General features: G+C 41.4%; 1 protein-coding gene across 1 annotated transcript; it reads right to left on the bottom strand.

Moving 5' to 3' along the window:
* Nucleotides 1-16,505: 16,505 nt before the first annotated feature.
* SLC35G1 (solute carrier family 35 member G1) lies at nt 16,506-18,180 on the bottom strand. Its single transcript, XM_019556339.1, has 2 exons — nt 18,101-18,180; nt 16,506-17,494 (listed from the first exon to the last, which is right to left on the bottom strand). Exons 1-2 carry the CDS (start codon nt 18,102-18,104, stop codon nt 16,785-16,787), a joined length of 714 nt encoding a protein of 237 aa, XP_019411884.1. The 5' UTR covers nt 18,105-18,180; the 3' UTR covers nt 16,506-16,784.
* Between the last annotated feature and the right edge of the window lie 5,126 nt (nt 18,181-23,306).

The raw sequence follows: 23,306 nt of genomic DNA, 5'->3' as shown, positions 1-23,306 counted from the left end.
GTAGCTCCTGTTTTATAAGTCTTTTGAGGTTCCTTTGCAGTAATTCCTTCCACATCTGCTGAGCAGCTTTCAGCTTTACAAAAAGCTCCTGATTTCCTTTTCATCAAAATATTTATATGAAGTGCTTTCTTATGGATCTCTCATTACATTATAACTCCGAAGTACTGATTATTATATGGAACAATTACTAAAGCTAAACAATCCATTACACACCGATTATGAGGAGTTTAATACACTAACAGGAAATATCACTTGACACCAATATTCCTCATAATGTTATAATTCATTATTAACATAACTATAACTGAAACTTATAAAAATAATTGACCAACTTCCATGGATTGCTCTACATTTTATGCAAAGATGTTCTTATTGTTGCATAGAATATTCAGTTAAACATTGTATATAGAATCAAGTTGTTAGCACTGAAAATTGTCTTCTGTCCAGCCAATGCAGTATTTTTCCCTGAAGCACATTTTCTAGAGGGTTGTATAGTGTTCATCTGTTACTTTCCATTCCAATTTGGCCTTTATTTTTGGTTAGTTGATGTTTTAGTTCTTTTTTTGGTTCCTTTTCTTTTAACCTGTGAAGCTTCCAGAGAAAAGCTCACTTTTGAGGGGTGCTTTGAGGGCACATAGAAGGTAAGAAATAAGTTCTCCAAATCTTATAGATCCTGAGAATATTCAGGGACAAAAAATTCCAAATATACAAGAGTGTTGTAATTTCCAATGTAGTTTGGTCTTTCTTGGGGAATGGCTACAAGGATCCTTTACTAATTGTACTACCGGTGGCCCCTTCACTCACACAATGTTCCTTTGTCTATAAGGATGCATTTCTAATAGCTACTTTAACTCCCATGCACATATGCACAAGGCTGCAACAGAAACCTGTTGCATACAAATGCTGCTTCCCAGCCCTATCTATATGAAATTGCCATAGAAGAGCAATTTCAGTTTGCTTAGGGCAATAAGGGAATAGTCCATCCAACTTCTCCTGCAAGATCAGAGGGCTATCTTCTTTTGTTATTTCTTTCAGCATTCATCTGCATTTTACAGTACATGGGGAGCATAGGACCCCTAGAGGTAAATGTTCAGCCCATAATCTCCACTTGTGCAGATGAAAAATTGTACACACATGCATGCATGTGTACTTTGGAGTTGTAAATCTTTGGATTTGCATGTAATCAATTCCAACTGTCACGTGTGTCTGCAAAGTCATGAAGGTTAGTAGATATATATTCAAAAACATGTATACATAGGGATGTGCACAAGTATTGCACAGATTCAAGGACACTTGCAAAAACTATACAAGTTCACTATGATTCCTTCAGGTTTTTAGGCCTGAAGACTCCTCCTGGCTTAAGTGAACATAGAATCGGGCACTGTATCTTAACAAAAAGGTGTAAGCTAGGTATGTACCAGCAAGCAAGGGAGGAGGAAGAAATTTCTATGATGAAGAGCAATCAGAGAGATGACTAGAAGGTGTCACAATGCTAAAACCACTTCCTCTGTACTCATGTGGGCTCTGTCCATGTTTCTATGTTTAGGGCCGCTAATCTCTGAGGCTTGCACCCAAGTCCTAGTTTGGCTTTGTGGAGACTGTGGCCTGTACGTCCCTGCCAAATACAACAAGTGGGGGAGCGACTGTGGTGTGAGAGTAGTCTTCTAGTGAATTCCATGAGGAACCAGATAAGAGCTGCAGCAGGAACTGGCTTGAGTCAGAGCATGAGGACTTCCTCAACATGATGCATAAGGAGGCCTCCAGGACTGTGGAGGAGAGAGAGCTGAATAAGGTATTAGAGTGCAAGAATGAGCTAGATACTCAGAAAGTTGGAAGGTGGTCAACTCTGGTAATAGAAAGTGCTCCTCTTCTGAACCAATAGCTATTCAAGTGAAGAATAGGTATGAAGCTGTAGCATCAAAGGAGAAAAAGCATACTCCATCGGTAGGAGGCACCAAGTGGTGAAGTCCAAAAGCTGGGTAATCAAGCCCACTGTGACAGATTCAGGTCTCAGGGTTAGCCATGATGCCCCCTGGTGGCCATGCAATTCTTTCCCCAGCTCTAACTCTAGGTGCATTCACTACTACCTTCCCACCATGCCTTTGATGTTGTTATTTGTTGGGAGAGAGGCTGCCTGAGGGACCTAGAGTGAGCCTGCTATTGTTCCTGTGTCGGGCCTCAGCCTTCTCAGCCCCTGCCCTTTTTCTTTTCCTGAGCCTCTAGCTCTATTCCACTGACCAAACTAGGGGTTCCCAACATCTCATCTGGCCTTCCAAGACTTTTATCTCTGGTCCTTGTCAGGCTGCTGAGACTCCCTGGGTTCTCTCGCTTTCTCTGTCTGGGCCCCAGGCCTTGTCTTTGCCCTTCCTGGGCTCTGGGCCCTCTGGCCCCCAATCTGCACCTCTTAGCCACAGGCATATCTGCAGAGCTCTTCCCTGTTCACCCTCCAGGACCAGACTGCCTTACCTGTTTCTGGCAGCATCTACACACAGTAAACTAATAAATGCTGCCATAAGATAGTACTTGTAAACACAAGTACAGGAAACCCTCACTATTCACAGGTTTGGCATTCGTGGTTTCAAATATTCGCAAATGCCAAACCCGCTTTTTAAATACATTTAAAGGAGCTCCTTGCTCCGTGGTTGCCACTGCTGGGCTCCTGCAGCCGCCAACGCACTCCCATCATCGCCAGAGCAGCTGTGTCCCCCGCAGTCACCAGGGGCACTGAGTTCATGAATGCAGACAGCGTTCATGAACACAGTGCCTTATTCATGGATTTTGCCATTTGCGGGGGATACATTCGCTTGAACTATCCTACAGAGGTATTATTTAGTGTGCCACAATACATGTGTAGATGCTGACAGGTCTGGTTGGAGCACAAGGTTGCTTCAGTGCAGGGACTGCCTGCCAGCTAGCTCCCACACTGAAGCATGCTCATGCCCCAGCCAGTCCCTCTGCAGCATGTTGAGCTGGGTCGGAGCAGCCCCAGGCTGGCTGACTGACCCCTGGGCCCCCCTTTCAGCCAGTGCTGCTCCAACCCAGTTTAATGTGCTGCAGTCCTGGGTGCACATGTAAACCCTGCACCCAGGAAGCAATAAACTCTGGTGCGAACTGTGCTGGAGTTTATTGCATTGCACTAGTATCATGTGTAGGCACTCCCATCTAGATGTTTTCAAGTCAGCAGGATTGGCCAGAATGCACCCTAGATTCCTCAAGGAATTTGATGAGGAAATTTCAAAGTCATCCTCTATTATCTTTGAGAGCTTGTGAAGGTCAATGAGATTCCAGATGATTGGGAAAGGGCAAATATAGTTCCCACTTAAGAAAGGGAAGAAGAAGAATTACAGACCAGTTTGGGGAATTACGGACCCATCAGTCTGACCTCAGTACCTGGAAAGATCATGGAGTATCTTGTCAGGGAATCTGTACTAAGCACCTGGAGGAGAACTGGATGATTAGGAGCAGCCAACAGCCAATTCATCAAGAGTAAGTCATGCCATATCCTTCTATGATGAGGTGACGGACACTGTAGATGGAGGGGAGAGCAGCAGATGAGGTATACCTTGATTTTACCAAGGCTTTGACGCTGTCTCACATGACATTCTAATTAGAAAGCTAAGGAAAACCTGTTTAAGCAAAAGAACTGTAGATCAGTAGACTAAGGGTAAGTGGGTGTGGGGGGCATAAGCCCAGGTGTTGCCTAAGAACGGGAGGTGTGCCAGAGTGGAGTTGGGGGTGCCTGACCCTCCCATCCCCCACTTCCCTCCTCCTGCACGTTCTGGCAGCAAGCACCAGCAGCACATAAGCATGTGTCAGTGAGTGAAGGGCCTTCTGGGAAACAGAAAAATTTTGTCACTTGGTAGTAGGTAGCAGCAGCAGCTGGAGTTCACTGCTGCTGGGGGAGATGTCACCCCATCTTTTTGCCACCGAAACCAAGAGTTTCTTTGCCCATTCAACTTGTGTATCTGCAGCAAAAAAATGTAGTCTCTCCCCTCAAAAGTTGCTGTTCCTGCATAGTGCTCACTGTCAGAGCCTCCAGAGCAAGAGCTCTGAAAAGAAGGTACAAGCAGAGGGGGGAGGAGGGACTACCCCAGGTGCAGTCCTGGCCAGTTTTGCCTCTGCTGTAGATGGATACATAACTGTTCATCATGTTCAAAAAGCAGTCAGCAACAGCTCAGTGTCCAGTTGGTAGGAGGTACTGAGCAGGGTGCTGTAGGGGTCTTTCCCTGGTACTGTTTAATATTACTGCTAATTATTTGGAAGGTGGAATTGAGCACACACTTAACAGATTTATAGATGACACCAAACCCAGTGAATTTGCAGAAACTCTGGAGGGAAGGATTAGGATTCAACATGACTTAGATAAGGGGACAAATGATGGTATGAAATTAATTAAATAAAATTCAATAAGGACCAGTGCGAAGTCTTGTACTAAAAACTGAATAACTGCATGCACACATACAGACTGGGGAAATAACTGGTTTGGCTGTGTCACTGCAGAAAAGGACTTGTGGGGGACATGAAGGTAGTTAAGCACTGGAACAGGCAACTCAGAGACTGTGGAATTTTTATCCCTGGAAGTTGCTAAATGGAAGCTAGATAAATGCTTAAATAGGATTGTTTACTCAGAAATGATTCTGCCTTCAGCAGATGATTGGACAATGTGACCTCCTGAGGTCCCTTCCAGCCCTACTTTTGTGTGATTCTTCTTTCTGCCTAGAAGGTCCCATTGAAAATAAGCATTTATGTGAGATTCAGTCTGCATAGCTCATAGGTATTACCTGTCCTGTACATGATATCTATTATAGGAAATTTATCATATAAAAGAAGAAAACCTGATCTTTTTCCACTAAAACTAAAACTGGTAAAAATTGCAGAAAGATAATCTAACCCTGAAATGCAGCCCACTAAGTTTGGTAAAAGGACTGTGTGCAAGAAAAAAGGCAAATTAGAAAATGTGTTATAGATTACCCTGAGGACAGCGTAAAATTTTGAAGGGCAGCATAACTGAAATCTAGAACAGTGGTTCTCAACCTGTGGGTCATGACCCAAAAGTGGGTCACAAGAATATATAAAAGGGTCACAAACAAACTTTAAAAACCGATTATCCTTTTAAGGAAAAAAACAATGGGAAACTTTTCCCTTGCAGGCTGGTAGCTTTTCCCTTGCAGGCTGGCAGAGTTCCAGCCTGCAAAGGTCTCCTTGGTGCTTCTCAAACCCGACACAACTCCCCTGCCCCACACACCTACCCCCTGCCCCGCACACTGTGGGGCTGGGGCCCGGGCACAGGAGGCAGTGGGTCAGACATGAGGGGTACTGGGTTGGGACTGGCCATCAATGTTTACAAATGGGTCCTGGTACAAAAGAAGTTGACAACCATTGATGTAAAACACTGTCAGAACAGATTGTGTTTCAAAGTATATTTTGTTTGGGAAAAACAGTAAATAAAAGAGCTTCTTATAGGTTGACTGACACCCTGACACACAAAATCCCAAACCTTCAAATTCACTAAGATGAATTAAACAAGAATAGATTTTCCAACCTTCAGAAATGTTGAGGAAATAAAATTGTAGTTTTCCTGTTGTCCTATTCCTGAGACAGGAGCTGTCATCTAAAAGTGAGCAAAACACTCTCAAGAATATTCCTACAAAGCAGGAAGAGAACAAACTGTTCTTCCTCCTCCCAAATCTCTAGTTAATCACACATACAGGGTGCAAGAAAACCAACTCAGAGAGGGATGTTTCCCAACAAAGGACCAGAAACCTTTCCCACTGAAATTTAGGAAAGCAGGTCTGATCCTACAAGTTGGAAAGTTCTAAGTTTGCAGAGAAAGGGAAATGCACAGTAAATTCCAAGCTCCTCCTCAAAACCTACTAGTGCAGAAGGAAAAAAAGATTCATCCGTAAGGTGGTTCTCAACTGTTTTTAGACTCCAGCCACCCTTTATTATACTTGAAGCATCCCTAAAAAAATGCTACCTCTTAGGTTTTACTCATTTTTTTACTGTAGAAAAGTAGACAGTTTTTCTGGTGCAAAAGCTGAAAGAGATGACAACGATTCAGAATATTTTTAAAACTGTGGAATCCTATTTGAAATCTCTGAGTTTATCTTGTGACTCATGCTTGCACACCTAACAATGCTAACATTGCATGATACCCTGCTCTAGACCTTGTACATATCCCCTTTACACTCTTGCCCCTCCAGCCCACAATATAATATGGTACATAGTACTAGCATTGCTTATTCTTGAGCCTGGCCTTCACAAGAAGGAAATAGGTACATTTTGTGGAATAGAGTGGCAGCTAATGAACTGCTGCGAAAATAAAACTCTGGCAGGCAAAGATAAAGAGTGAGATTGATAGCTGACTAGTGAGTGAACTAGGCTTTTGGGACCTATGAAAATTCTGCCTTGTTCTTTGTAGTTCTCCTATAGGCTCTTTTGATTATAAAAATGTTTTTCTATTCTACTTCTTTAATAATGAAGAGTGTTTTGCCATATGCCAGGAGTATGAATATTGTCTAACAGTGTTTTCATATAAGCTTCCAATGTACCTTACATGATTATGTATTATACATTATATTCAATTATTTGAAATAGAATACTATTTAATGACATGACATTTCACAGTCTGAATCAAAGCATTATATAGAGCTGGTTTAGTGCAAAAATATTTCTGGTTCAAATATTTTCCTATTGCAAAAGACAGTAAAAAACCATAACTTTTAATCAAACCAAGATTGTAAAAATACTGAAACTGGCAGCATTTTAACTTTTCTTCTGAGGTATAATGATTTCTGAACAAAATTAAAAGTTTGACTGAAAATTTAGACTTTTAAAAATATTATACAAAATAAAGCCATTTTATTACTATGTGATTTCATCAATATGTTTATTTAAAGAATAAAGCCATTTCTTTCACTTCCTGTTAAGAACTTGACTGTGATTAAATTGATTTGAGATAGTGTTTATTTCCTCTTGTAATTTATCTTTTGAAGGGAAAATTTAAAGTTTTTTTGCGCTTGTCTCCCAGTACACATTGTGTGACAGAGCAAGGGGTTATGATCAAAGGATTTACTGATTTTATTCTTTCATGAATTGTTGCTTCCTAACTCCCAAATTAATTTCTATTGATTATAGTGACACCTGCTGGTGCCAGCAAGCAGGCTTGTCTTCATCACAATCCATAAGGTGCTTTTCAAGCATTTTTCCTCTGCTCTGACAGCTCTCTCATTTTAATATAAACATATTCCTTAAAGAATTAGTTCATTATTCCTTAAATAATGCAAGTTGATTGCAAATATAATAACTAACCTTCAGTCAATATCATAAATGTATGGAAGAGAGCCAAAAGCAGATCCGGGGGGTGCAGTGGTCTGCAGGCACCCCCATTCTGTTGCTGTCCCTAGCTAATCTAGGCACAGGGGAAACCTCAGATAAGCTCCTGCTCTGCTCTGGCCATGGGCAGTAGCTCTGCAGGGTGCCAGGCTTGGCAAGAGACAGTAGTAGCAGTGTACAGGTTCCTCTTTCCAGGTCCTGCTTTCTGCCTGCCCCCTTATCGCTACTGCACAGTAGTGTCAGAAAAAAACCACGCGGCAATGGTACTGTGCAATAATGCCAGTTACTGCACAGTCATTTAGTACTTGCTTACTCAAGTACTTGCCTGGCTGTTGAGCCTAGACAGGGGGTTTCTCTGGCTTATGCAAGTATTACATGACAGCGGATAACAGCTCTGCCCGGCTCCTTGCAGTGACGACAGTGTGGTCCCAAGCTGGAGCAGAGCCGTGATCCACTGCCTAAACGCCCCTGCATGCAGCATTCAGGCTGCAGATTGTGGCTCTGCCCTAGCCCCAGAGCAAACTGCCCCACTGCAAGATCCCAGTGGCTCCAAAGCAGCCCCCTGCTCTGCCCTCCCCTGCCGCATGCCCTGCTATGCGGGCAGGGGCAGCTGGGAAATGGAGTCCACTGCTGACCAGATTTGGCCCACAGGCCATACTTGGCTTGCCCCTGATTTAGAAGGAATCAGGTAGATTATAATGAGCCATGAAGTCAAGTCACTCCCTCACTGCTGCCTGAATAGAAATGATGCTGCTACTATCATGCTGCAGCTGTTTTTAAGCTTTGGGTAGTGTCAGAATAAAAGGGGGGTGCGATTGCATCACCCTGACCTGCTGGATTCACCCTTGAGTATTCCTTGTTCATGCCAAGTTGCCATTTATCCTACAAATGTATTCCTCTGTTCATAAATGATCTCAAAGAGACTAAAAATTGTTAATTAAAGGTCAAAAGGAAATATACTGATCCTTTTTTATTATGTCTGACGACCTTATGTTAGGTAGTGGATTTTTACCAGTGGATTCCAATTTATAGAATCACTGGTTAATAGAATCAGCCACTTATTTGAATCAATATGGGAAAACCAAAAGTATTTGTGTATTATTACATGTAAAAAGAGCTCATATTAGAATCACAATTTTTGGTTTTTGAAATCATGTTACCAGCGAAGCCCAGGGATTTTGCAGTTTTGTGAGGAGCCCTCTGCAGGCTGGCAGAGTTCCAGCCTGCAGGGGGCTGGGAGGGAGCAGGAGGAGGGCGGTCAGGCAGAGGGCACTGTGTACATGTACTGACTCCACTGTATTTTCAAAATTGGTAACAGTGTAGTTAATAATGTTTATATACTCACTCTTGTTTACTAATAAAAATCCAAAAAACAAACACTGCTAGGTTCATGTAGAGATAGATTCCTGAGATTTAGCCAAAAGAAAATTCCCTAATCCCATTTTGTAATGTGCTGCAAAGTAATGTATCAAAGATAGCATCACAGGTTTTAATTTAATTTAAAGATACAGGTTTTAATCCAAGTTAAGACGTTGACTGTTGTTAGGGTGTGGGAAAATAGAGGAGCCTCTGCTACCTGGAGACTTTCCAGGGACAGTTCACTATCCTTTGTTTTGAAAAATGGAGTCGCATGTGGACTTATGCACCTAGTTTAGACATTTAGATTGTAATTTACTAAAATAGCATGCTCAGCATACAGTAATTTTAGTGCTTTCACACCATTTTAAAGCCTATTTAAACTTAGATCTTAATACACAGCGGATACATGCTCTTTACTGCAGAGTTGACTAGCTCCACAATAAAGCATCACGGTCTACACATGCACTGGTATTAGGGCACAGTAAATTAACTTCATTGTAGGATAGTACTGTTGGGGACAGTATTATCCTACAGTAGAGTAAGTATGTGCTCTGATACACACATGTAGACAGTGATAGGGGCTGGCTGAGGCACAGGGGTGCTAAAGTATGGAGGCTCCTGCCCCCTAGCCCTGCACTGTAGCATCTTCAAGCCCCAGCCAGCCCCTCTGCTGCCCATTACTGCCACCCAGAGCCTGGGGTTGACCCCCTGGGCTCCCTGCCAGCCCATGGCTTTTCCACCCTCAGTCTGCTGTGGTCCCAGGCACATGCGCAGAGCAGCCTAAGAGCAGCTGACTCCAGCACAAACCACACTGGAGTTTATCACATTGCCTTAGTGGCACATGTAGATGCACCCAGGATGTAGCCTATGGATGAGTCACTATGTGAATTCTTAACTTCTAAATGTTTCAGCTCTTGTGCTTGCTTAAATTCATCTCTCAAGTAATTTTTAGATTAAATAACATTAAATTTAGCATAATCTATTACTTGGAAGTAATTATGAGAATTGGGAAGTATATGTATAAAGTACACATGACTTCAGTTCAAAAAAATGTAAAAATCTTCTTTATTTACAAACTATCCAGCTATCTGACAAGTGTTTTGTATGGTTCTAGATTTACTTTCAAAAGACATTTTGTTTTTTTGATTGGCTCATAGACTCTAGCAAGAGCAGCTCGAAAGGGTGGGTTGCAAAATGAGTAAGTCTCAAGTGGATCCAGGACCTAGGTTGTTTCCTCTTGCCTGTACTCATGGTAGACATCTCCATGGGGGTTATGCTGCACACTCATAAAGTAGGAGGAGACAAATGGTAACAAGAAATCATGTGATAAATTTTGGCAGGGTGATGAAAGAGTGGTATTGAGTAGCTAGACTAATGATTCTAATAATAATTTCCTGTTATGTAACTACCCTTCTCTCTCACTCTCTTCCCTTGTCCTCTCTTTTAGGTCTCCAGAGCCTTTTTGTAGCTGCCAAGTACAGCCACACCCAGGAAGGGATGTACATTACTTTCCAGTACATACTCAAGCATGTGCCCAGCCATGTAACTGTCCACTCACTCTTTACTACACCAAGAAACACTGCTGGAGAAACAAGTAAAAATGATATTTTAGAATGGCTGTAAAATTAAGAGTAACTTTTAGGTTAAAAATGTTTTCTTAAATGTTACATAAATAGCAAGAGATTGGAAAGCATGTACAAAAATAATTGTCTTCATTTAGGAAACTAAATAATAGGTATTTTTTTCAGTTTTCCAACCAAAGATTTGTGGTAGTTTCTAAACTACCAATATTGTTGAGAATACCAAGTAGTGGGCAGTGATAGGATGAATAGACTACCACCTTCACTGTCGTTAGGCCAGCATGCAGCCAGTGAAGGGAAGTGGCAGAGTAGGCAATTAAGATGTGCTGGTTCATTGTACCTCATACACCAGTTCTGTCTACAATTTCAGTGAAATGGTGTATGGCTAATCCACCACCATTTGATCATGCTCAAAGCAAGTACATAGCAGTATAAATATTGTGCACAGATTTTAGGATGTCTGTGCTTAGGTATATGATTAATGTGAATAGGGAATAAACTGTGGCAGTGTAATGAAGGAGACGAGTGTCTGCCTCCTTTATTTTAGAATTACAGAGTATATTGAGTGAGGCAGAGAACTGAAGAGCAAAAGTGGTAAGTAAGTACTATAGAAAGCCCATGAGGAATACAGTAATTTTGTCTTCAAAGCATTTGAACAAAAATAAGGCATTGAACAATAAAGATAAAACAACGTATTGAACAGTTGCTCATTACTTGCATATCATCCACAGAACAAGGCAGGCAGAAAGGTGTCAAATCAGGGTTGCAGAAGTAACAATCATTCTAGCATTTTCCATCATTAACTGTTAGTGCATTGATATTAATTGGCGTTAGGTCCCTGAACACCTTGGAGTATCAGCCTTAGTGTCCATCACCTGTTGCACTTCTTAAGTGACAATACTTGAATTTTGGTGACCTCAAGGAGACCATTCTGTACTGGGCTGGCTGTGCTCTTTGGCCCCACATGGAGCATTGGCTAGAGCCATGCACCACCAGGCAGCAGTGCCTGCGCAGGCCACGAATGCCCGACCTGCTGCTGCTGCTAGTGGGGCAGTGGAGGGGGTGTTGGGGGTGTCCTCACCACCCCACATTCCTTCACACCCACACCCTGCCCATCCGAACTCCATGCTCCTGCCACCTCCCTGCATGGCCGGGACCTGCACGGTGCCAGACCCACTCATCCCATCCCAGCTGCAGCGTGTGGTTCTAGGCTGCAAGGCCAGGACCTGCACGGCACAGCACGGAGCCAGCCTGGCTTGGCCTGGTGGCACATTAGAGTGCCAGGAGCTGCGGGAGGCCCCGCTGGCTGGCTCTTTCTCCATGTAGCGCTCCTGGCATTCTAGTCAGGAGCAGCACGTGGAGGCACAGAGCCAGAGTCCTGCAAACCCCATGGAGTGGGGGCAATCACCAACGACCCCCCGCCCATTCTTAACTGAATTTCCACTCTTGGATGGAGGGAGGGCTGGTGAACAGCCACAGGGTCGTCAGGGCAGAAGCTGCAGCAAGGCAGAAGCTTTTCGGGGCTGGAGGTGCGGTTGGGCAGGGCCAGGGTGGTCGCACAGCAACCAGAGCCCAAGCTGCTTGCTGCTACAACTGGTGCCTCCTGCAGCCAGCGGCTCCTGCCACTGGCACCTCGTCAGCTTTCAGACAGGCAGCCATTGGCAGGTAATAATTGTCTACATTTTAGAGGGTCCCCATGGGCCAGATAAAATGGCCTAGTGGGCCATATCTGGGACACAGGCCATATTTGCTCACCCTTAGCTTAAAGTGTCAAAAAGTATGTTCGTCTATACCCCATGTAGATTATAACTGATTTATTATTTTTGGGAAAGCTTATTTAATTCAGATTTGCTCTGCTAATCAACTAAAACCATGCATGTATTCTTCATAATGATTTTTATTAGCAATAATGAAATATAAACCTCTTATGAAAATATGTTTAACATTTCAAGATATAGGAATTACTTTATCTTTAAAAATATACTGCTATGCATCAAAAAGAGTAACTTCTACAAGACATAATTTCACATACATTTAACAATACAAGCTATATAATAAATCTAGAAATTGTAGAAATTCTTAAAATCTGTAAAGGGAGGTATCTGATTTTCTCTTGGGTTTTTTGTCAAACTACAGTACAAAATATAAAATTACCTACTAAAAAACTGCATGTGTAAATACTTCAGTACATGAGTATATTGGCCCTAAGGTATATACAGTCCCCATATCACCTCCATGGCTAGTCTTACAAACTTACCTCAGTTCTCTTAGAATATAGTCATAGTCTAGCAAATGACTCTACTGATAGCAGCTATGTAATGCTGAAGTCTGAGTTTCACATCTGATATCGATATTATTAAACCTACCTCCCTGAATACCTACAGTTGTGCTCATGGGATTGAAGATGAGAATCTTACGTATTTTATGAGTACGCATCTTATCTGATGTGTTTTATATTACTAGGGATGTTAAAATGCAGCTGGGAAGCAGAATCTTCATGTTTGACCCATGCCAGGCATGAAAGGAAGAAATTTTAAGAGGCTATTCCAGCCAGATACTAACATTTTTTGAAGGTCATTACTGAATAAAGTTCAGCAAAGGAGAGGAAAATGGAGACACTTCCTCCTGTCAAACTATTAGAAGTGGCAAAATCTACTTCTTCATCACCAGTGAACTCAGGAAGAAGCTCTCTCTCCATCCTAGAAAAGCATTCAGATATAGAAATACAGGATTCTAACAGAAGTTGGAAAACACAAATATCTGACCAATTGTGCTATGCAGGGGTTTAGTGAACCCTACTGTTGCACTAACTTCAAAATCCCGTGCTGTACTAGAAGTACATTTGGAGGAGACAGCCAGGCCCTCAATTTATATGTGAGAAGTTTCACTGACATTCCCATGTACTTCCTTAAATTCTTGTTATACAAATATTTGATTTACTTGGGGTTTTGGCAACCAAATTTCCCCTGACAGGTTGGGCTTGCTATAGAGTTATTATGTTTGGGCCATTAGCTTCATGTGGTAGATAAGGCCTTTCAGGTGGATGAGGTGCTGAGGTTGTCAAGTCCTACAGATATTACTGCAGCTGAGTACAAGTGTGGTTTTGCATAGTAAAATACATATCAATCCTGATGCACTAGCAATGATTTACATTTCTACCCTGTATTTTTGTGCAATGCAGCACAGTATGATATATTATTTTTTCAACTGACAAGCTCTTGAAATCAGTAGTTACAAATGTTAAGTATAACATAACTTCCTTTTATAAAAATGATATGCAGCAATACTGCAAAAACATACCAAAGGAAAAAATTACTCTTAAAAATGACAGAACAAAATGTCCAATTTGCTTTAAAAAATGTTTTAAAGGATATTAATATAATTAAAAATGAATGCCATGTTTGTAACTCAAAACTTAGCAAAACAGAACTCAAAACCCTGAGAATTTTTCTGTCGTTGCACAGTAACAGTCTCTTTGAAAAGAGGAGGAAGAAAAAGAGACTTGGGACAAAATTATATAGTAACTCAAAGCAAGTTTCAGGCTAAAATTCTGATACATAAGCCCTGAAAAACAGATGCCTGCTTATCCAGCACAACAATAAAAGAAAAACACGTTCAATTATTATTACATTTTAAAGTAAGATAAGAAAAATCAAAGGAATTACTTTAAACTGACAATAAAATGCAAGTTTTAGCTAAAACTTAGGCAGAAAACTTTTAAAATTGTTTTTTAAAATCCAGTTTGAGGTGCTTAAAAACATACCCAGCTGAAGTAAAAATTACACCTACTCTTAAAAATTACAACCTGCCTTTTCAGAGTCAATTCCTAGAAACCATATTTTATATATAGAACAAACTACATCAATATTATATATATATATATCATTGTAATTAAGGTTTTCATCATTACTTTATTTGATCTAAGGTATGTTTAAAATCAAAATATGAGTACTGTATCTTTAAATAATAATACAGTGCAATACAAAATTGAAATCTCCTCATATTAGTTTACACAGTTTATGATCAAGTTAAACCCTAGCTAACAAGGTGTTACATGGCCCAAACCGGCACAGATTTAAATGACAGCTAACTATATTCAATACTTTAAGGAAACATCTTGAAATACCTGGTTTAACAAAACAGACAGCACACTGAGCTTTTGATTGGGCAGAATACTGAAGAAAACCTGCAACTTTTGATTTAAAAAATGAAACAAAAAACCCCCTTTTACCTTAACTGTTAGCTACGTGGCAAGAATTGTGTTGTTTTTGAAAAGCATTCATGAAATTTGCATTTTAAGACTGAGTAACTATGTACATTTACTTTAGAAACAAAATTTGGATGAAGTTTTAAATGAGAAAGAACTCAAGAAAAAGCATTTCCAAAGTTACTAAGTCAAGTCACCTGTTTTAAATCTGCATATGTTCAGTACTAGAAAGATAATCTAATAAAATAATAAAACAAAAGACCTCTCTTCAGTCAAGTAGTACAGGCTATTGAAATGTAAAGAGTGATTTTTTACAGTTCACAGATTTAAACAAAACATTTTCAACATAATTTATAAGGAATAAACTTGTATAGTGTTTTTTATTCTTTACTTTGGAAAGGAATTGCTATATTTTAACCTTTTTTAAAAAATTATAATTCCCTTTCCTAGAGTTTTGGCTTCAATAAAAGCAACCTAGGAAAATACTGCTCCTTCCAGAGAAGCATGTCAAAGCACTTTATCCCCAAACTATACCAAGGTGGTATACAGCAGCTGTTTAATATTATTTCACAGAATGATGTCACACACACAAGTATTAATGCCTAACAGTAAGAACATACCCATTAGTAAAACATATCTACTAGTGAGATATATTCTGTACAGTTATACAACATTCTCCTCTTTTAGAGGAAGCACTGTAAATGACTGAAAATGCCCCAGGACCCAGAGTAAAGGGCCTTATAAAACTTCTTTAACCACTGTTAGACTGAGACCCAAAACAGAACTAATTTTGGGGACCCTGTATATTTTATACTAACATTTTCTTCCTGCTCAAACATGAGGAAGACAGGGCTCCACAATGTATGCCTTTCTTTTAGTATATCTCTATCAATAAGTAGTCTACCAAAATGACTGATTGTGCAATGAGTGCAGAATACATTTTGTACAACCTCCACTGTGATCCTGGCTAACCAGCATTTTCTCTGGAATTTTAAAATCTCTTGTTAGCCAGCAAAAACGTAAGAAATGAGAGGGCTTCTTATGAAAAAGAATCAATATATGGCTTACTGCAAAGACGAATGCAACTGTTTCGTACATACAATTTTTTTATAAAATTATTTAAATAAAATCATTGGTGTACAGCATTTAAAATAATCTATTTTACATACTTATATAATCAAAATATAAGATCTCTTTTTGCATAGAAATTAAGTAAAGTGCAACTACAGGATAATGTTCCATACCATAAAAAGCTCACAAGTATAACATTAAATTGACACGGTGTGAGTTAAGCTACTGCAAGGAGATTTTAGATTGGTAAAAAAGAAATCTGATAGGAAAACCACAACATTTCCCTAAAAAAAACAAAACAAAACAAAAAAAATCAGAAAGATTAAATGGCCTTTATTCATTTAAGACCAAAGTGAAAATTAAAATAAATTCCTACACACCTGGCTTTATTTTTGTGCCAAAAAATGTCAAAGGCTTCTAAGTGTGTCAGCCTTGCGATCCAGTCTGCTGTGCTGTAGAGAATTTTTGGTTTCCTTTTGTTGAACAGAGCTGACACTTTCTTGAGTATACATAATTATAAAGCAGTCACCACATCATTTAAAAAAATAGCAGCTTATGTAGATATCCTGATACATAGTTAGTGATGGAAAGATTCTCCGCTGTCTTCAATCTTTCACCCAGTTCTCCCTACAAAGCGAGTGCAAAAAACTCCCTAATTAGAATGGTAGTCTTCTATTCCCATTTTGCAGACATGCTAATGACTACATGTGTAAGTGGTGAATCAGGATTATAAGGAACAATAGTAGTTCCTGCATAAGGAAAATACCAGGGAGTAACTTTGACAGAAGCTTTTAAGACAGAAAAGAGGAAACTTTTCATAGCTCTTTCCTGATTAAGTATAGGTAAGGGTGACCAGAATCGGAACAGACTTCCCAAGGAGGTAGTGCAGTCCTCAACCTTGGAAGTCTTCAAAAGGAGACTGGACAGGCACCTTGCTGCGATCTTTTGATCTCAGCAGTAGTCCTGCCCAGAGCAGAGGGTTTGGACTCTGTGATCTTTTGAGGTTCCTTCCAGCCCTTAATTTCTATAATTCTACACCACAGAAAAGCACATACAAAACCGACTAATTAAAACATCTTCAGTACTCCACGCAAGTCAGCTCACTCTTTATCGTGGGGATAACTCAATAATATATAGTTAACAACATTATTTTAAATAAATAAAATAAATATTTTATGGTAAATATTTCCCAAGATTGCTAATTTCTGTTCTTGTAAAGAGTGTCTAGCTTGCTAGACTTTATTTTGTTTAGTTTTTTTTGAATTTTGTTGCCACTTACGAACAGCAGTTCCAGAGCTACTAGCTACTACGCAAAGAGCACCACCCACTGTCCACCAAGACGGTATATGATTAAGGAAAAGAATCTGTAAAATAAAAGCAAACACCACATCCATTGTTTTCATGATGGCAACAGGACCAGCTTTCTCTATCTGCAATGCTTTTGTGAGAAATATTTGACCCCCCAACCCTAAGATTCCAATTAATATTAGAAGAAGTCTGTCTGTACCACAATGTGGTAAGCTCCATTCGTCTATTATAGACAGTGCTATAATGCATTCAATTAATCCAATTACCGCATAATACCAGATAGACAAAAAATAGTGCACCGATTTTCCCATCTTTCTTAGTATAACGAAAGTTGAAGCTGAAGACACTGCACTTGTAACAGCTGCTATTGTCCCTTTAAGATGATTTGTATAGCTGCCTTCTATCCCTGTAACAATGGATCCAAACAGAAAGGGTGGTCTAGCAATAAACACCACTCCGGTGATTGTGAAGAGGGTGAAAAGAAGATCCCAAAGACTGTATTTTTCCTTGAGAAATATCCAGGCTAACAATGATGTAAAAACTGGACTGCTGAAAGTTATAACAGTGGCATCAGCCAGAGGCATTACTTGGAAAGCGTAGTAGAGAAGAATCATCGCACTAGAACCAAGGAATCCTCGGAGGAAAAGAAAAACTCGTTTACCTTTTGGTCCCAAAAAACCTGTTCTGAATATTAAGAGCAACAAAGATAATATTAATTTCATGACATGGTGACATTATAACTAAACATTTAATTACACTTAACTGTACTCTTTACAAGTAAGAGACTTTTCATCAAGAAACTGTCTGAAATACTTGATTTAGCAAAGACGTATTTATATTACAGTAACACTTAGACATCCAAATTAGAATTAAGGACTCACTGAATTACTGCTTGGAAGTTATCCCAAGGAAAAATGTAAGTAACACCTAATTACCTTCTGTTTTTAAGGCTCTCTCAAAGTTCTAAGTACTTCTAGAATAGTTCATTCTCTTGTGATCCAGAGACCTTTTTTTAAAAAAAAGGTTCTTGAAGTTCATTAATAAAACAATGGGATTTCTTTAACTAGAAGTTACAAATATTGCTCAAGAGCATGCTCTGATCCAATGAAAATACTTGCTGTCCAATTTATCCTTAAATTTAGTGTATGAGAGAATCAGATACAATACTAACTATAAGGTGTCAGGTGAAGGCTGATATTTCGTTTAAAAAAAAAAAAAAAAAATCAGGTGTAATACTTACTCATAGTATATTAAACCAGGAAGAACAAATGACATTTGGAAAATGCATCGAAATGCACTGACTTCTACTGAATGTACATCTTCAATTTTTTTTAGAAATAAAGACGCCACTGAGAAAAGGAAGGCAGACAATAAGGTATAAAACAGGCCAAGTCCTGGACAGGCAGCCTTCTTCTTTGTTCCTGTAACACATAATACATGCCAGTTAGTAATTAATTTAATTCCTGGAAGCTTTTTGAAGTGGGTCTGGAAAGAACATGAGTGTCCAATTGTTGTAGTTTTTCTTGTAATGAGGAAAAAGAAGGTAAAGGAAGCAAAAAACCCCTACCCCTTGTATTTACTGTAAATATATTGCAAGTATATTTGACTTTCATATTTAATATTTTCTGTGCTATCGATGTGAAATCCAGTATGGCATGGATATCAAATCATCATCCTACCTCTTGAAAATCACATTTTCTTTATTAGCTTAGGTGGGTTACACCTTCAGTCAACAGTGAAACATTTGGTCATACTTTAGAAGGCTTCTAAAAGAAATCGAGCATTTTTTAACACTGCTCAAAAATCAGAATTTAGCGTATATAATTTTCTGCCATGAAACATGGGGCCATCTTATTAAATGTCAAAAGACAAAAACATAGCCTAAAAAACCAGACATGGATAAGCTTATGGAGGAAAGCACAAAGAGAAAAGAATGAATTCTTATTGCCTGCATGATGCCTTGTTTGAGTACTACAGTATAAAGCCAAACTAAATAACTGAAGTACGTATTCAGTAAAATTAAAGAAATAAAGAGAGATAAAAGGCATTGTACATTCAGCAACGTCTGACTGTACACCTCACTGGAACATCAATTTATATATATCACTCACACAAAGGCTTTACTAAAGCACTGGCCAAAGTAGGCCTGACCAGCAAACCTGACCAATGCATGAACTCCTTACATAAGCAAAGCTTGGCCCATGGGCCAGATGTGCACTCCTGCCAGAAGATGGGAGGGGGAGATGGCTGTACAAGGTGTAGGATAGCTCAGTAACAGGGTGATAAGGCTGGAATGGGAACACCCAGATCAGGATGTGGAACAAGCCAATGGTTCAGGATGGCTTAAGATAGTCAAAATACTGGTGCAATGTAATATACAATCTATTTTGACCACAATATACAAGGAGATTAGATACTATGGAAACTTTATATTGGCCTAGGGGAGCCTACATGGTATTGTGCCAATACCTTGTCATAGACATACATGCATTAACACCTTGTCTGTCAGACCACAAGTGTGTTAGAGCCATGCCCCTGTAGGCAATAAACCTGGCTAAGCCATTGCCAACGAACCAAGTCTTAAAAGAATAACCACAGACAAGACTGGTACTGGGATCTCCTGGATGCAACCTTTTGCTGACACTGAAGTCCCTGAGACTTTAACACTGACAACACATCAATAACACCCAATGAAGACTGCAACGATAACACTGACTTTTGACTTGGGGCCCTGTTACATGTTCAGATTAAAGCTGAATAAAAACCAGTTATAGAGTTGTTATGCATCTTCAACCATTAACATTATAGCTGGTTAGCTCTTTTTATAGCTGAGTAGTCATTTTTATTGCATGCTAATTACGTTGCATGTGGGCTGGACTAAATTTATTGCACAATTAACTAGTGAATTGCATAATATATGTAATGTATAGCAGGGGCTGAAGAGACTGGAAAAATAATACAGTTTTGGGAACTCCTAATTTTTGTAAAATACTCAATATATTAGGTATGTTCAAGAAGTATACTTAATGACCTAACAATGACCTGTCAGAAAATTAAAAAAGGTATCAAATAGACAACACTGGTATCCCAGATTGCACACTGTACTTGCGTGGGCGATGAGAAAAGTGAACTTATATTTCCTATTAAAAATAAAATAAATTAGGGTTGCACCGATACAGATTTTTGGAGCCAATACCAATAGCCAATTTTTAAGAAGGCATATCAGCCAAAACCGATCCGATTTCCCATACCAGCCTGGCAGCTTGAACAGCTGCATGCAGTTGTTAAGTCTGTTGTGGTGGAAGGGGAGGGGAAAGGTAAAGGGTGTGGGCACAGGGGGTGCAGATCAAAGCCCCTGTTGCGAGGGAGGAGTGGGGCTGGCGCAGGCATGGGATGGAGCTGCAGTTCATTGGGGGGGAGGGCAGCTCCTGCTGCTGCACACCACTCATCTGGGAGCCACTAGTCCAGTGGCTCATCTGGATGCCCCCGCTGCTCATCGAGGAGAGCATGCGGGAGGCATGTGTCCCAAAATCTGAGCAGGGCGGGCTGGGGCTGGGCCAAGCTCTTCCCGGCAGGGTGAGAAGCAGTGGCACTGGGAGTGGGTTTCTGCAGGGGGGGGGCTGAAGCCACCCCAAAATTCCCCACAGTCCCCTCCCAGTGCTGCCGCTACCTGTCCCACTGGGAAGAGCTTGGTGCAGCCTGCCCCGCGCAGATGTGGGGGCACACCCTCTCCATGCCCTCTGTGACAAGTGGCGGGAGCCACCAGACAAGAGGGCGAGCACTGCATGGGCTGCTGGACCAGCAGCTACCAGACGAGCGGTGCACAGCAGTGAAATCAGAGAAATCTGAGAAAAAAAGTATCCATCCAAAAAATGGGGAAAAGTGGGGCTCTATGTAAAAATAGAAGGTTTTTATTCTCCCACTCTGGGCAGCAACCAGGATGCTTGCTTTCCTTCCCCCTGGCTGCCGATTGGGCAAGAGGGTTGCCCTCATGCAGCCTCTCAGCCCTGCAGCCTGGGCGGACAGGGACAGGCCCAGCCCTGCTTTTTTCTTCCCAGCCCCCATCGGCAGCCACAGCTGCGTGGATCAGCTGGGCACAGATCATGGGAAGTGGGTGCTGTGTAGGCTGGAGGGTGAGTGGAGCAGAGCCAGACTAGGGCAGGGGTGGGGAGCATGGCACAGCTGGGGAGGGAGGAGGCAGCAGAGCCCAGCTGGGGGGCAGCAGTGGCCCATCCCTATACTTGTGGGGGGCCAGGAAAGGGAGGAGGGCAGCATGGCCAGGCCATGTTGGGGGAGGGAGTGGGGCTTGGCTAAAGGTGGGGAGCCTGGTCCTGCAGCAGTAGCCCATCCCAACGCACGACTGAGGAAGGCGCGGGGGGGGAAGGGGTGCAGTGTGGCCCAGCTGGGGGGCAGCAGCCACCCATCCCCACGCCTGCATGGGGCTGGGGGCTTATTTGTCCCCACTGTGCAGGCCAGAGCTGAGTATGGAGCAGTTGCAGTCCATGCAGCCAATCAGATACGTGGGGGTAGGGCAGCCATGATCTGCCCGTGAAATTGGAGCCCAGGGCTGTGGGGAGCCCATGACATTTGGCCCCAGGCTCCACGATTTAAGTACATCCCTAAGTATAACTCTCTAAGCATTAGCCCATTGCCATCAGGACACTCAGCCAAAAACCTGTGCTTTCAGTATAAAATATGATTGTACTAGCAGTCTGAAAAGATCCAAGTACCACAGAAAGCAAGCTTGGCCCTCATTTAAGATTTCTCTGCTGGGCATATAAAGATTTAAGCAGAGCAGACAGTGTTTCAGCAGCTATTTATTTTCCCTGGTCATGACCAGGTCCTCTCAAGCACCTCAGTCTCTCCCCCCACTTTTTTTTAGGCCTAGACAAATAGCTCCTGTTTCTTATCCCACCCAGTTTTCTTCTTTTAAATTGTGAGCATTTACCTTTAAATATTTGAAGTTTTATATACATAATTGCTACTGCTACAATGAAAATGTACATGTCCAGATCCAGAATATAGCCTCTATGTTTTAATTTTTTGGATGTACACAGAGGAACGTTCTTATGCAGATATCAGGACATTTACACAAGCATAACTGTAACTTCCTAAAGTCAATGGAACCAACTCTAGGCACAGACCTTTTTAGCTCAGCAGGACCCTTTTAGCTTTTTTGTACCAGGACCCATCTGTAAAGATTAGTGGCCAGTCCTGACCTGCTGGCCCCCACCTCCAAGCCCCAGAGTGTGCTGCATGGGGAGCTCCAAGCAGCCCCTTGCAGGCTGGGGCTCTGACCCCTGCAAGGGAAATGCCACCCTTTCCTCTTTTTTTTCATTCTTCATTCATTTTTAAAGTTTGTTGATCCATTTTTAAAGTTTGTTCACAACCCTTTCATATACTGTTGTGACCCACTTTTGGGTCATGAGCCACAGGTTGAGAAACACTGCTTTAAATGACAAGCGCTCTCTTTCATCTTTGTCATGGATGCACAAGAGCACTGACAGTAAGATTATTTGAAAATTTAAGGTAAATCTTTACAGGATCATTGCATTAGAGATTATTTATCACCTGTGGTCTTTTTCAAAGATAAATCCCAAATAGCCAACTGCAAACACGTGTTTGCATGTTTATGAACAATTTCAATCTTTAAAAAAAAAAAAAGAAGTGTTGAATTCAACACGAAATGCTAAAGTCTAGAACTCTTGGTTCCAAAATGATCCCTTTTATTAGACCAGCTGAGAAACTGCAAGTGTACGTGTGCGTGTTTTTGCAGTTTCTGTTGGTCTAATAAAAGGGATCATTTTGGAACCAAGAGTTCTAGACTTTTGCATTTCTTTTCATCTCAGAGCAACATGGCTACTACATACAGCTTTGAATTCAACATGCCGCATTATTGCATTTTATTTTGTATTTGATCTCAAAGACTAACACACAAAACAAAGCAACAAGAGTAAAATACTCGGATTAGGGCACCATTAAGCCCTCTGGCAAGGGTGTGTTTTTTTCCTTATAGTTCTTTATGACCAGCAGGATGAATAACCTCCTTGGAAAACAGCTTTCATTTGGCCAAAGTTCCTCGGCTGCTAGTCCTAAGCCATTTTCATCTGCTCAAAGTTCAAAAGTGGCACCTGCAGTTTACAGTCCAAGAACACATTTCCTTCGCTCCTGCTCGCCCCCAGGCCCGCACCCTGCCGGGGCCGCTCCTGGAGGCGGCCAAGAAGGAAAGCGAAGCCGGGTGGATGCTGGCCGGGACCGCGAGCCTGTTAAGCAAGCAGCAGGCTGGGCGCCTCGGGCATCGCTGCGCGGCCCCGGCCAAGCCCCGCCAGGCGGCCGCCCCTTGTTCCCCTCGGGCGGCGGGAGGCGAGGACACAAAGGGGCGGGGTGGGCGACGGTGCCCGGCGGGCCCACACTCCCCTGCCCTCGCCCCGCGCGCCGGGCCCAGC

This window comes from Crocodylus porosus, unplaced genomic scaffold, assembly GCF_001723895.1.
Source record: "Crocodylus porosus isolate Cpor-Errol unplaced genomic scaffold, CroPor_comp1, whole genome shotgun sequence".
Classification (NCBI taxonomy): Eukaryota; Metazoa; Chordata; order Crocodylia; family Crocodylidae; genus Crocodylus; species Crocodylus porosus.
This window is presented reverse-complemented; position numbering and strand designations above follow the sequence as displayed.